The sequence below is a fragment of the Sparus aurata genome, chromosome 15 (genome assembly GCF_900880675.1).
Source record: "Sparus aurata chromosome 15, fSpaAur1.1, whole genome shotgun sequence".
Taxonomy (NCBI): Eukaryota; Metazoa; Chordata; class Actinopteri; order Spariformes; family Sparidae; genus Sparus; species Sparus aurata.
Genome location: NC_044201.1, coordinates 18,492,846 through 18,507,764, shown reverse-complemented (window position 1 = coordinate 18,507,764; position 14,919 = coordinate 18,492,846). Strand labels below are relative to the sequence as shown.

The following is a 14,919-nucleotide window of genomic DNA, read 5'->3' as shown; positions in this document are numbered from 1 at the left end:
ACAACACTGTAGTGCACTCCAATATTTTATTCTTGTTGTTGTTGACGTCATCAAATTTAGAATAAAAGAACAATGTTTGAATCCAAAATTGGCTCTACATAAGTTCTTATCCTCTTATCCTCTGTCAACTCTCAACATGCTCCCATGACATGATTTTTTTGGGGAGGTTTGTTTTTACATTTTAAACAGGACTTAAAACTTAACTTTTTTTGTTTTATTGTTTAGGGATGCAAATACCGGACCAATACATGCAGCAATGTTTAGACCAACAATTTTTAGCTGTTGGGTCAATGCTGATATTGTTGTTTAATATGATCAGATTATTTTTCCACTTTTGAACGAAACAAAACTGTGTTAAAGTAATTCAGCCCTTCATTACACTATCTTTGAAACAGAACATATTAAATCAAACAGATTTATGAAACAGCCTTTAATACAACCTCCTCAACAAGATTCCTTGTATAAAAAATGAACTGCTTCAAATGCCATTTTAGCCTGCTATACAACTACGTACTCAATATTCGGAGTACTTGCATAACCCTACAAACTGACGGGAGGGATGTAACAAATCAGTACCTCATAAATGTGCTGGTGCAAAACTGACAAGATCAGATAAACATCAGCCTCTGCCACTGGTAAATGAAATCCTAGATGCAGATGATGACGCTGACAGCAGTCAACAGGGTAAATATCGGCCAATACCAGCATTCAGCCATTAAATTGGTGCATCTACGGGTTTGTTTTCTTTAAATCTAATATAATTTCTCACTTACTGAATTGCAACAATTTTGGCAATCCTTTATTGGCCACATATCAAGACAACAACTTGGGAAAGTAAGCCTTAATTAGCCACCTAGAGTGGTATTTATGAAGATGTACTGTATTGGTCGATTCAGACTGATGGCTTCAACGCATACACTAACGGAAATTCATTAAAAACCAAACGTGACGCCTACTGACGTCTGCACGCGTCTCGTCAACATCGCTGTCAGTTCCCATCGATGAGGGATGCGCGTTACATCCTAAAATAGATATGAGGATTCACAAGGGCCCCGCAGTCGCACTCCTGTGTTGACATCAGAGCCAAGAATGAGGGAGACTGGATGACAGGGGAAGTGAGGTTGGGCGGGAAATAAAGAGACAGTGAGAGGATGGAGGAGAGCGAGGGGAGGTTAGAGTCAGTCCCTCTCCTCCAGCCACCAGGGTTCTCATTACTCCTGAACACTCCCCGATGACTCTTTAAAGAGAGCTAAAATAAAACACTCTGGCATTGGCCAACCCTACATGGCCCCCCCACCCCCCCACAACCCCCTCTTCCTCTTCCCCTCTCCCCCCCCTCCTCCTGCTCTTCCTCTCCCTTCCATTTCTCCCTCCTCCAGATTGCTTTTGATTAAAGCCACAAAAGCCGAGGAGAAAACCGCTTTACACCAACGCAGCTATATTTATCCTGCCAAACACCCCAGCACCACCAGGGAGAGAGGGAAAACGTGTGCTCGAACACACACACACACACACAGCAAAGAAAGCAAAACACTCCCTCATGTGGGACATTAAAGCTTTGGTGAAAACATCCACCAATCTGTGATTTTTCTGCAGCCAGACCAACGAGGTGGACGGCTGCCAGATCGACACTGCAGTGCGAGTCGACTCGTCCATACATTTACAGGCAGGCACTCGTGACCGGATTGTATGTAGTCGCGTAGGAATTCCAATGCATCTTTGTAGTCTCTTCATTTCATTCCTGCATTTTATCTAATGGGATGTCATCACCGCGGATGTCAAAAGGTAGAACAGCAGTAGATAACTTATATTAAAAACCTAAAAACAGTAAACATCTTCATAATTCAAAATACTGTGAGAAACGTTTGACACTTCTGAAAAAAGTGTAATAAATGCTCAGGATATTTAAAATAAAAATTTTAAAAACTGACCTCACAAATTAAAATTTCTTAAATGACTTTTGAAGCGATACATCAGGTTGTTTTCTCTCCTCCTAAAAGGGTCAGGTTGTTACCAGCTAGTGTCTAAAGTGCGTCCTAGTTTTAGCAGCTGTTTAAACATAATTTCAACTGATTTACAATCAATCGATAAAAAGCAAACAACATTTCACGGAGGGTCAACATGTCAATTTTTACAAACAAAGTTAACATTAGCCGTTGTTGCTCACTTCTATGTTGCTTTTGGAGAAAATCACTGACTGCTTTGAAACTTCCTTTTTTTTTTTAGTTGTTGGGTTTGGAGAAATGTTATACAGGCGTGAAAATGTATATCCCATTAAATTTATAAGATTATACAACTTATGGATATTAACATTAAGTTACGGTTTTCACATCAAGATTGAGCTTCCCATACAGTATAAAGCAGTTTAGTTTAAAAATAACAAAACAAACAGATTTAATTTAACTGCAATTTAATCTGGAACAGACATTAACAGAAACAGGGAAACTTTTTTTCTAAATAACCTAATCACAACTGTAATAATGTATGGATAATGATCATAATAAACAATGAAGTGCAAACCAGTTGACCACCTCAAAAATAAACTTTTTCACTTTTTCTCCACAGCAACGTTTGAAGAGAATATTTCTTGTAATTAGACATATTTGAGGAACTCTTCAGAGAAAGTAAAATCAAGTGGTGTCCCTCTTCTTAAAACCAAATGTAGCATGATGCCTGTTAAATACAGTAAGGAATAAACATTATAAGTCTTCAGGCTAACAAAAGTTAGAACACAAGAGCTCATCCCATCATGGAGAACAAACTTCTACTGCCTTCTCCTTTCAGAACGAAAGCTTCCATCCTCTGTACTCAACACCTCTGATCGTGCCACTTGGCGTAGCAGTTCCGATATGGCATCAGACAGAGAGGCACATGGCAGCTCTGACACATCCATGACGTCAGCTGGTGCCTTCCCCGGGCTTCGCAGTGAATGCACTGCATGCTGCCGACCACCTGGTACCACCTGCAAGGCCGCATGACCACAGGAAGGTGCTCCCATTTTCTTTTTCCAGGCCTGTATATTCTTAGCTTGGATCTTCTCGGTCTGAAACTCCTCCAGTTGCAGTTGCAGCAGCAGCAGCAGCCGCCGCCGCCACCACCACCGCAGCTGTGTCGCATGGGAAAGGGTGCTTTGAATCGATGAAATCGTCTAGCCCTGATCCTTGGAGCTGTGTGGGGTGGTGGCGAAGATGTTGAAGGGGATGGAAGCGGGGAATTGAGAGATGGAAGCATATCCAAAGGCAAAACAGGAGAAGATAAACTCCGTTCTTCATCTGTTGGATCTGAAGGATCCTTCGCCCCTGGACCGAAGCTAGGCAAACAGACAGGGAGGGATTGTATTCATTTTAAAACATAACTGGCACAAAGGTGCAACATATGTCATCTACTGCATGTGCTAAAAAAGAAAAAAAGAGAGCCTGGTTCCAGAGATCTGCATTACTTCCCACAACCGCAATAATTTTAAGAATAAATACAATTAAGAATAATTGAGCAGAACAAACTGCCAAATCAGACAGTTATTAAGGTAACCAAAAAGTAATTCACAACTAAATACTCTAAATAAGTATTGTTTAAAAATATGTATTAAAAAGAAAGACAAAACTTTATTACATACAGTTGTAAATGTTTGAAACACAATTTCAGTAATTTGTCTGCCATCCTGATGCCCTCTAGTGTCTAGTTATGGCACCAACCTTATTATCAAACAGGTAGAATGTACTTCATATTTTTATTGCACTTTTTTGTGACTGACTAATTAAGTCTTCTCTGAATTATGCTCATATATCTATTTAAACATGTTGTGTTTTAGCACAGTAATCCATGAATTACTCTGCTCAAGCTGCATCTTTCTGACATGACATCTTAGCTCTGTACAATTCGCCCACATATCAATTTGAAGATTGATTGATGATATCATTGGTAGGAACAGGTCAGTCCAAATTTAAATTTTTTTGTTTGTTTGTTTGTTTTTGCTAGGTATTGTTAAATAGCTGCACAATGTGAAAGTGGATGTAATCTTGAAGGGTTAAACATAGCTTCTCCATTGTAAATCCCTTTTTAATCTGAATTATTTTACATTAGTCGAATACATACTGCAGTAACATAAGAATACCGAGAGCAGCGCACACTTAAAAACAATTTCGTACAAACAAGAGAGATATGTTTTAGAATTAGGCCTACATCATGTGAATATCTTACAGTGCGCTTGTTATTGAGCTGTAAGACTTTTTATATGATTGCAGACAGGGCCTTACTGTTAATTACATGGCAGAGAGAACATCACTTCATACTATAAGAAAACCATCATTTGGACAAATGTCAAATTTGGCTGTGAACGCTTGAAGAGGGGATGCCTGACGTAGCACTGTTATGTTACCTAGCTATGACATTCTTACAACTAAATATGCTAATAGATAATTATCTGCTTGATATAGTCCAAAAAACAAAGTTGTCAGGTCCCAAAACCTGCACTTTTGTCTATCAATTAGCTCACATCTGCCAAAAGATGGGGAAAAATGCTGGGTACAAATTACACATTGATGTAGCTAGCTAATGTTCACTTCAGAACCAGTAGGGGCATCATAAGTCTAGCGTTACCTAGCTAACATCCAGCTAGCCAGCAATGTTAGCTAGCCTAATGCCTGTTACACACACGCTAGCATTAAACTTGAGTAGAGAGGAACGGATAAAACGACTTACACATGCCAAAGTGTTGTTAGTAAGACATATGACTGACCAAAATAGCCACTAGAAAGCAAATCTTGCCCTGACTGCTGGACAGAGTAACTTCAACGCCACTGCAGGTTAGTTTTAATAGCCTTTTCCCGCCCCAGCCTCCATTAACGTTGAAAACTAGCTAGCTAGCAGTGAAAGGTTGAAGCCGCACTTACTCATCCAACTCCGACTCCATTGTTGAATTTGGGATGACGATGTCACCTTCAAAAATCCAGTCGGTGGAACTGACGGCATAGCACTCATCCCATGTGGGCCCGGTGTCATCCACACTGAGCCAAGACTCACTGAAACTTCTGTCCGACATTGTCGTGAGCAGGAGCGTGAACGTGACTGCTGCGTGACTTGGCTGACGTCACCTGCTGTGCGATTCTTCTTCTTCTTTTTTTTTTTTTTTAACCATCACTTCTTTTTGTTTATTTAATGTATTGAACTGTTTCCAGCCCCTAGTATTGACTTTAATTAACTACTACGGCTTCAGTCATAGCTATATGGCTATTCATTTATTTATAACTATTTTGAAAGTCACCATACTAAGAGAACACATCTGCTATAGAGATAAGTTTTTTCCACACTGTAAAAAACAAAGCATTTTTCAATGCAATTTTTTAAAATAAAGTTTTTCCTGTGACATGTAGGCCTATGATATATTTTTATTACTTTTGTAGCATAACAGGTAAGACCTCAGACTGGATGAATGCAGCATGCAACACATATTATTATTATTATTATTATTATTAGTAGTAGTAGTAGTAGTATTGTTGTTGTTTATCCTTTCATTCTATGTTTGAATATACTCAAAACAGCTAATTTCAGCGTACAACACTGGGTATTAATCAAGATGCAGGCTTAGTAGCACACCTCTTTCACTACAGCAGCACATCTACATTCTGTGGAGTGGAACTTTATTAAAAGACAGCTGATTAATCACAATGTAAGCATAATGTACATATGCTACAGTATTCATTCAACAATGCAATTCAGGGCAATTATCGGTGGTGTACACAAGGTGCTAGATTTCCAAAGCTCAACGCTGTGTCAAATGATCTTTTTGGTCTCTTGGGGGCAGCAGAAACACACCTGTGAACACCTTGTGACGTTGATATGGTAAAACTTGCTTGCCTGTTTGCTCATTCAGCAAAATGTGGAGCAACGTTAATCGTGTTTCGTCCAGCCGATGAATGTAAGTCCAGTATGCACTCATAGCTCTGGTTCACTGTCCATAAACTCAGAAATGTTAGACGCTTTGGCCGGTAAATCCTGCACTATGTTCGCTTGCATTGTCTTCAGGTTGTTTGGCGCCGGGCAGGTGCCGGTGCAGACAGTTTATCGGAGCTTTTTTTTGTCTGCAGCAGCTGTAATAGCGATGTTGATCGGAGTGAGGATGAATCAAAAGATAAAAAGGTGCAGGCCATGAAACGCAAAACATTGACCTTAAAGCTGCTAAAAAACCTCCACAGATATTTTACTGTGGGTTTGCCACTAGAGGCAACAACTCTCAAATTACAAATAGAAAATTGATCCATTGTTAACATAAAAACAGATCAAATCAACTTTAAGTACATTAGTATTGTTAAAACTGATCTTATCCTATCTTTACCTCGTTCTTATTGTCATCCGCGCTTTTGATTTGTTTGTTTCAAGCACGGCATGTCTTCATCTCTCCAGCTGCAAATCTAATGTACGTCTGTACTGTGGAGCTACGTATAGAATACACACATTAATAGATCAGTTCTAGGTCTAGGCCGTAGAAGTCTCTAATCAGCACAAATCAGTGCATCTCTTGTCTGTGTTTGATTATGCCAAGGCCTAAAGGACATCTCTCAGGGTTGGAATTCATTAGAAAAAACACACACACCAGACATGACTGATAGGACTTGTGACTGATAGGTCTGGGGGAAAAAAAAAAATCTAACCAAAGAATAAAATGTGTTTAGGTGTGCTAAAAAAAAATGAAACCGGAGGGGGTGAAATTAGCTGGTTGACATTTCCCTCCTTCGCTGGAGCAGTTCAGTCATTGTGCTTCCACCTTTTGTTAGAGCGCGTTGATACCGCAGAACAAATGGTAGAGTGTTTGTGGAGATATGGAAGCGGTGAGCTGTTATTTTATAAGAGACTCACTTAATCCCATAGTAATCCCTGTATTAGATCACACTCTGATGGTAAAACAAGCGCCGGAGAGGAGGGGAACAGTAGGCTGGCAAAGAGCAGCCTGACAGCGAGCTCTACACACAAACACACGCGCGCTCACACACACACACACACACACACACACACACACAGATCAAGGGATGGCACACACACGTATATAGGCGGATTGTGCGTACTCACACAAAACTGACAATTCAATAACAAAATGTATGCACATGAGCAGCGATGCACACATGCAGACACAAACGCCCGCTCTCACCCACACACACACACACACACACACACACACACACACACATAAACTGCAACAACAGCAGCAGCAGCAGCAGCGATGTGTCACATGACCACAGCGAGACCCCCCCTGAGAGGAGTTTGTGAGTGAAGGAGAGAGGCAGAGAAAGAGAGAGTGAGAGAGAGAGAGAGAGAGAGAGAATAGCTTCTCCACAGATGGAAACTAGGACACCAAACCCCTGTGTGTGTTTGTTTTTTTGCGTCCCGCTGCATCCGTGCGTGTGTGTGTGCGTCCATCTGCGTGCGTGTCTATTTGTGTCTGTCGAGGAGCCGGAGAGTGTATCCTGCTTGTGTGCACCACTGCTCATGTGTGTATGGTGCGTTCAGGGGAGGGGGGGGGGTTGCCTCCATGATACGGTGTAACAGTGAATAACCCGGTGGTGAGATCTCGGACCCTGCGTAGCTCGGTGCTTGTTTTTCCTGGAGAGAGCCGGGGGCCCGTTTTGTGTAACGACAGACTGTACAGTATGTGAAATGGAGGTCAGCATGAGGCGGGCAAGAGGTTCAATTCCCAGTGCAAAGCTCTTCACCGGTTGCCCACATTCACATTTTTTTTTTTTTTTTTACAGATTGTTTTTTTCTCTTTTTTTCTCTCTTTGTACATCGGCCGAACGGAAAGTCTCCTGTGGCGTGGATGTAAATCATTGAATCCGTTCTTGTTTTATTCTTGAAAGTAAATTAGCAGAAAAACTGATGAGAACATAATCAAAAATGTGCAACACTTGATCCGTCCAGGAGGCATCTTTTAATCAGTTATAGACTACATTATTGAAGGATTCCTGGAAACAGATCTGAGAAAGGGGAAGTGTCGGCGCGATGGAGTCCCTAAACACAATCATACTACTGATGCTCAATAGGGGATTTTATATCAGCTATAGAAGGTATAAGTGATTTTATAGCCGATAATAAGTCGTCATGGTTATAATGAATCATCATCTGTAAAAAAAAAAAAAAAAAAAAAGCATCTTTTCTAACTGTTGTGTTCTTGATATACACATATGTCAAAGTCTATTGACCAGCATATGACAACTCCAAGCACCTTGTTATCAAGCTCATTACCAGCTTCCATGTTAGGCTAATTAACACCCACTACAGCCTTCTGGGGAGGAAGGAGAGGTGTCTGTTAGTCACATCTATTATAGTCAGTGCAGTCACTCTGTCTCATTCTAGTTGTTGCACTGTACGTGACTCCATGTAGCAGCGTCAGCTTTAACCTGAAAGAATGATGTGGGGAATAGGCATATTTGCGTTCTTTCTGACAGCGAGCGGGGACAGACTGACTCGCTCTAATGTCTGTGTCAATATGGAGACAAACCAATTAAAGCATTTTCAAAATAAAGGTCCATAATTATAACTTCCCAGTTGAAATGGAACGGGGAGGGGGGGAGCAGTTTGCCTGGCTCTGTCGCACAGTTGCCGTACCCAGCTGTCGTTTTCCACGAAAGCATATCTCCAACTGAAACTACTGAAATTGGAAATGTTATGTTTCTGTTTGTGAACTTTAAAGTAGGTTAGCTGTTTTCCCCTGTTTCCAGTCTTTATACCAAGCTTGCTCTCCCTCCACACAATGCACCGACATGAGAGCGGTATCAATCTACTTATCTGCTTCTCAGGAAGAAAGTGAATAAACTCACTTCCCAAACTTCAGCTCAGCAAAGGAAGGAAAAAATTGCCAAGTTGGATCTCTCAATAAAATTCTATCAGTCACAAAAGTTTGAAAATATGAACTCCCCCAGCTTATTGTTGTCATTCTGACAGTTATGACATGACAGCAGAGTCTGTCACTGCCTCTTTCTATCTCTCCGGACCTTACCGCGTCCGCTAAACTTGACAAACCGTCACGTAGCACTTCCAGCTATCGTTAGACCTCCTGCCACTGTCACGAATTGTGCTTAAACACACCAGGTGCGCACCGCCTAACAGGTGAGACAAATACCACATTTACCCCGAGGGAGGGGAGTGGGAGGAGGGGCGGGACCAGGAAGTAGCACCAGCCAATGACAGCTTGACGTATTGCACCAGCAGCATGCGAGGCGAGCGCCGTAACCGAGGGCGTCAATAAATCCTGCGCTAAGGATGAAAGACTGCCACAAAGGAGATTAGTGTCCACAGCAGCTAATGAGGTACTATATCAGCACAGCGCGGCACCCGCAGCAAAATACACACGCACACACACACACACACACATACACATACAGTACACGCATGCACACGCACACAAAGCTCATACACAAATAAGTGCATTTACAGGCACCGGAGTGCATTGTATTTGTAGTATAACACATGGTACACTAGTCCTACGAGCAAGCACCTTGCACAATGGGCTATACACACTTTCTCTTTACAAACACACACTAGTATAAATACACACGAAGGCAATGGCTACAGTTATACAGTTGATCAATATGAGGGTCTGCACAGAGCCAAGTGAGGCCCCCCTGTCCCCGGGCCAGATGTAGCATACGTTTTCCCTGATACACACAAACATGAGTGCATCATTACCAGGTCAATGGGAGGACAACTTGAGCTCAAGCTTCATTCTCTCCTATACAAACACTGTGTTTTTCCTCCAAAATAAGGAAAGGTAATAGCTTTATGAACATGCATATGGGACAGGATGTGGTGTGTGTGTGTGTGTGTGTGTGTGTGTGTGAGAGAGAGAGAGAGCTGTAAGCAGCTGAGGGTTGTCATGACTGTGCACTTCCCTTTTCCACCACTGAACGTCTCTAGTTAGCAAACACAGCACCCGGTAATGTAAAGGTCTGAAAGTCTGAGTGACTGACTGACGGACTGAATGACTGAGTGTGAGGCCTGTGCGTGAAACACAAAAAAAAAAATCAAGGGGGCAAAGAGATGACTAAACTGAAGATGACTGTTGATTGTTAAATGAATGTTCACAACACCTCCAAATATATAGAGTCAAAAAGTCTGATTCTCCTAATAGTATCAGCTCAACAGTTTGAGTAAAAAAACATTTGCAACATTTACATGAATTTCATAATATCTCAGTATTTTGGAATATCCCCCCTTAGCTTTAACGACAGCATGCACTCGAGCCGGCACGGACTCCACAAGTTTGCACGAAAACCCGAAGACTCATGGTATCCCAGCGTGATTTGACAGTGTTTCCACAAAAGCGACTCGTGATGTCACAGAATGATTGGCCTTCCCAGTCCTCAGGTGCCCCCATAAATATTGTTTGAGTTCAGGTGACTGTGGAGGAAAAGTCAGCGCAAGTAGTTCCTGCAAACAGTTGAGGTGAACTTGGGGTCATTAACCTGCTGTGTTTGATGTTAATGACATCGACCATAATCATTACACTGATAGACACTGAAAGCAACACTGAGCTCTCTGTCTTGCACAACGAAAGTGTGTATAAGTATGCACAGTACATGCATACGGACGTGACGATGTGTCCTCCTTGACGTGACAGCGCTGTACATCCAGGGGTGCCTGTGTGCACCTGACAAACACTGTGCGGCGAGGAATGTATTTGTGCGCGTGCGGATGCCCGAGCCTGCTTTCAAAAGGGGAGTGTACAGCAACAACCGGGAGAGAGATGGCCCCCTTAAGACCAGTCAATGAGAGATGGACGTGAAGACAGACGCAGCTAGCGAGACTGGCGATCAATAGTAATCATGAGGCGCTGTGGCGTTAACAGCAGATGACACATCGCTTGGGCTTTTCTACCGCGCTGCACCCCGACACAAAGCAGCACAAAGCCATAATTCCTTGTAGGCTTGGATCAATAGATGTACATTTCCACAAGTATCAGAAGCATAGTAAGATCATTATTGTAGGTATTTTTTTGCCTTGATTTGATTAACATTCCTAACTTTTAACACACAGTCACAGTGGCCTTGCAAAGGGAGAGAGTGTCGGCTTAGGTGAGGTTGTCCATTCGCCACATAAAAGCTGCGTCTGAGGCATTTTAACCCACAGAAAAGGTGAATGAGCTTGGCTCTGTGATGCTCGGAACAAATCTATGTAAGCATGACACAGACTCGTCTCCCGGCCCACAAACACCTCCCCCAGGGCAAACTGTGACACACAACTATTACGTTAACACGATGGCAACACAACTGAACAAACACGTGATGAATGAGCATGCTGAGTCTCCTGTAACAGATTCCTTAAAGTGACACAGGAAGCGGCAGTGAGGGAGGAGGGAGTTAAACTGCACTGACCCTGGAAATAGTGCTTATAGGCAACAGACGGGCCTGAAGAGGTGTACACTGCAAGATACGTGCTAAATATGAGTATATGGACTGCCAGAGAACTGACAATAGGCTGTGGTTATACATGTTCGCTGGGTGTATGGAACAAGCGATGTTGGGAAGATCAGGACGTGTTTAGCTTAGCTTAGCATAAAGACTGGAAATGGAGGGAAACAGCTAGCCTGGCTTCATCCAAAGCTCACCAAGAACCAAGTCAGCCAGGTTCTCTGTTTTCCTGCGTTTCCTCTTTGATCTGAAAACTTCCAGCCATTTTTCTAATTTCCAAGACCAAGAGAACAATGATGAAAGAAGAAGACAAGATGTTAAAGGTCCATTCTGATGTTTTATTGCTTAAATGATTGGATGATTACTGAAAACATGCAACATAGACGTCCTCAAATTATAAGTCTGACATGTTTGCTTGTTTCTTACATTTTTCTCTCCTGTCAAAAGTTTTCCCATGTTGGACATCTAAATTTTGATAGCCTTGCTAGCCTAAGCAAACCTTTTGACTTGTCTTTGTGGAAAAACAATTACAGGTTTGAGGAATAACAATAGCAATGTTATTATTAGTTAAATCTGTATTTCCCAATATCTGCAGATCAGTTGCAAGAACAAAATGTTGTCATTGTATTTAATGTAACGGATACGTTATGTTTGTATGTTTATGTACGTACCCTGTCAACATTTCAACGTCAAATTGCGTTCAGATTACACGTACATGGGCCACCTTCCTTCTCAGGGCGAGGGGTTGCACGTGTGTTGTGAAAAAGGTTTATTTAACTGTACTTTCACTCTATTTTATTTGATCATAAAAATGATTTCATGTATCCTTCAGTGATCCCGCATTATGCAAATGATCTAGGGAAAAAATCCTCTCCCACCACTCTCAAAGTAGATGTTCTGACAACATTTCAATCAGACAATTACCATTCTCCTCTCTGACTCATCCACACCGGGAAAAGGCTCTGTTCTAAAATTGTATGGAGTGTATTTATAACACCAACATTACATCCGTGGTTTACAGCATCAGTGGGTTGAAAACACAGGTGGATAAAGCAGACATGCCAGTAATTCTGAATCAGAATTGGTCTAAAAACAGCAATCTACCAGCGCTGAGCAGTCTGAGTTATAGCCACATAAAAGCACAGATCCCCCACAGAAATACCGCTGTGGACATTACAATTAGAGAGAGGAGAGGTGTTGGTGAGCGTGTGTGTGTGTGTGTGTGTGCGAGAGAGAGAGAGACAGAGAGCTGGAGAGAGAGAGAGAAAGTAACACACAACACTCTTCTCTATAGTTTCCCACGAGAGGAGGAATCAAGACTTCAAAAATGGCCCTTTCTGTGAGAAACACTTGGCTTCAGTACAACAACACACACTCGTCTCTCCGCTGGCTCAGCCATCACTGCAGATAATGAGCCCTGAATATCATTAGCATGGCTGCGTGCACCGCGCTGTACATATCGTTACGCTTATTAGAACTTTATTTATCTGTCATTTACTTTCAGCAACAGTCTTGAGCACGCCCATCACAGCTCACTCAGAACAAAAAATAAAATACGCTACAGAGTGAGGACGACGTTAGTCAAAAAAACAACTTAGCAGCGATTTAGCCTTCATTTTTTTTTTTTTATTAAAGATTAAATTCCCAGCACGGGTGGGTATGATGTACTGTATAGCAGAGAAACCACCCTGACTACATTTACACAATGCTGTTGTATTTTTTTTATTTTTTTTTAAAACATAAACATCTGCTTAAAGTGGCGCTCAAATGGTTTTGCTTCAGATTTTAGATCGTCATTGGAAATGTCTAACAACGTTTGGTAACTTCCAAGTGAAATACATGTAAAGTTACTCTTTACCTTTAAGAAACATTTTCCCAGGAACTGACTTCAAAGATCCATGGAAACACAAAAAAAAGCACTTTATTTGAAAAGAACTGACCTGGACTCTACAACGCTGATAGAATACATATCATTCAGGCGCAGGGATATCCGTGCCAACACTTTCACTTTGACTTTGAGTGTTTAGTTTGAGTGGAGTGGAAAAAGCAGGCAGAGTAACTTGCTCTTTTGGACTGCTGTGCCAGGCAAGATTAATCAATCCCCAACTAATTAAATGAATCCATGTCAAACAGTAATTCAACCCGGTCTGCTGTCCAGCTATACAGCCAGTGCTACATAAGGCCTCCGTTCTGCCAAAACCTTCCTCTTTAGAGCCAGTGATTGTTGTACCGAGCTTCAGCAGCGGAGTGTGCCCGCTATGTACAGCACACCAAAGCACTCTCGGACAGCCATGGTGTTCAAGCCCGGCCAAGTATCATCAAAGTGCCGTTTGGCAGCTGCCCTGAGGGAAGGCAGCCAAGGCCAAGTAAGGTTTTAAACCTGACACAGCTACACACGCAGAGGAAGGTGTTAAAGGCATGTCCGCCGGGAACGTTTCTCCAGCGGCATCATATCGGATGATTCGCTTAACTCATGTTTAACCAGGCCATAAGCAAAGGAGGAAGCCATGAAACGCACCAGTACACCGAAAATGTACGAATCAAAAACCCTGAGAAAAACGCTACATAGGGTGGCCACTCTTTCAGGTTTCAGGTTTTTCGACCCCCATCCTCCACCTGCACACCCGCCTGTGAACTGTATGTACCGCGACCCCGCAGACCATGGCAAGTGTGCAACTATTATTGTCCCACTGTAGTATTGAAATAGGTTAAACAGCTTTTGTTTGCTTAGGTGAAACAGTGACAGTTTTCCTTTCTTGGCCCACTCGCTGTTAGGGTTATCACTGTAACATCCTGAAGTCTCTGTCGGTTGCCTAGCAACCTCGCAGTGATGACTTTAGGACTAACCAAAAAATAGTCTGGCATGTAACCTTCCCTAAAACTACATCAAGGTTTCTTTTATTCTCGGGTTTTCATAATCGATGAGCGTTAGTGATGCCGCTAGGTGTGATTTTTTTCTATTTCTAAAAAGTCAGCAAGCTGTTTCCCTGTTTCCAGGAGAAACTGTCTTAGGTAAGGTAAGGTAAGCTAACCGGCTACTGACTGTAGCTTCGTATCATATGGACAATAAGACTTGTATCATTCTTCAAATCTAACTCTTGGCTAGAAAGAAAACAAGCTTATATCATTAGTTGATAAAAAAAAATTAGTAACATTAGTTAGAATAATTATTGCAGTGAGATAGTTACTTTGTGTACGTCAATCTTAAACTATACTTCAAGGCGCACTTCAGCCAGGTCTTTGAAAGATGGAAATCCATTTTCCCAACCTCACTATGTACACTACATTAAAAAAAGTTCCAAAGGTTCTGAAAAGTGTGGACACTGTTTCTGAAAGGTGTTTGCCGATGTATAACTTTTCAAAGCTTTGAGCACCACATATATCCATCAAACTCTGCTCAGCATTATAGGGCTCGAAACCCTCGATAAATTAAGGTGCAGTGATCCTCTTTGATACAAATCTAACTTGTGACAGTCAAAGATTGTGAGTTCAATGGTCATGGATGGATGAAAAAAAAACAAAA

General features: G+C 41.9%; 2 protein-coding genes across 11 annotated transcripts in view; both read right to left on the bottom strand.

Moving 5' to 3' along the window:
• rims1a (regulating synaptic membrane exocytosis 1a) overlaps positions 1 to 14,919 on the bottom strand; it is an 88,794-nt gene that overhangs the window by 46,267 nt on the left and 27,608 nt on the right. The window lies entirely within an intron of this gene.
• On the bottom strand, positions 2,394 to 5,548 carry LOC115597125 (uncharacterized). The gene is made up of 2 exons (XM_030442835.1): positions 4,890 to 5,548; positions 2,394 to 3,310 (listed from the first exon to the last, which is right to left on the bottom strand). The coding sequence occupies exons 1-2, from the start codon at positions 5,036 to 5,038 to the stop codon at positions 2,809 to 2,811; spliced, it is 651 nt and encodes a 216-aa protein (XP_030298695.1). The 5' UTR covers positions 5,039 to 5,548; the 3' UTR covers positions 2,394 to 2,808.

What these genes read in the sequence shown, in the direction of transcription:
- LOC115597125 (XM_030442835.1), bottom strand. Translation starts at nt 5,038, where the DNA reads ATGTCGGACAGAAGTTTCAGTGAGTCTTGGCTCAGTGTGGATGACACC. An exon ending in ATGGAGTCGGAGTTGGATGA is followed by an intron (nt 3,311 to 4,889) that starts GTAAGTGCGGCT and finishes CTGTTTGCCTAG; the next exon opens with CTTCGGTCCAGGGGCGAAGG.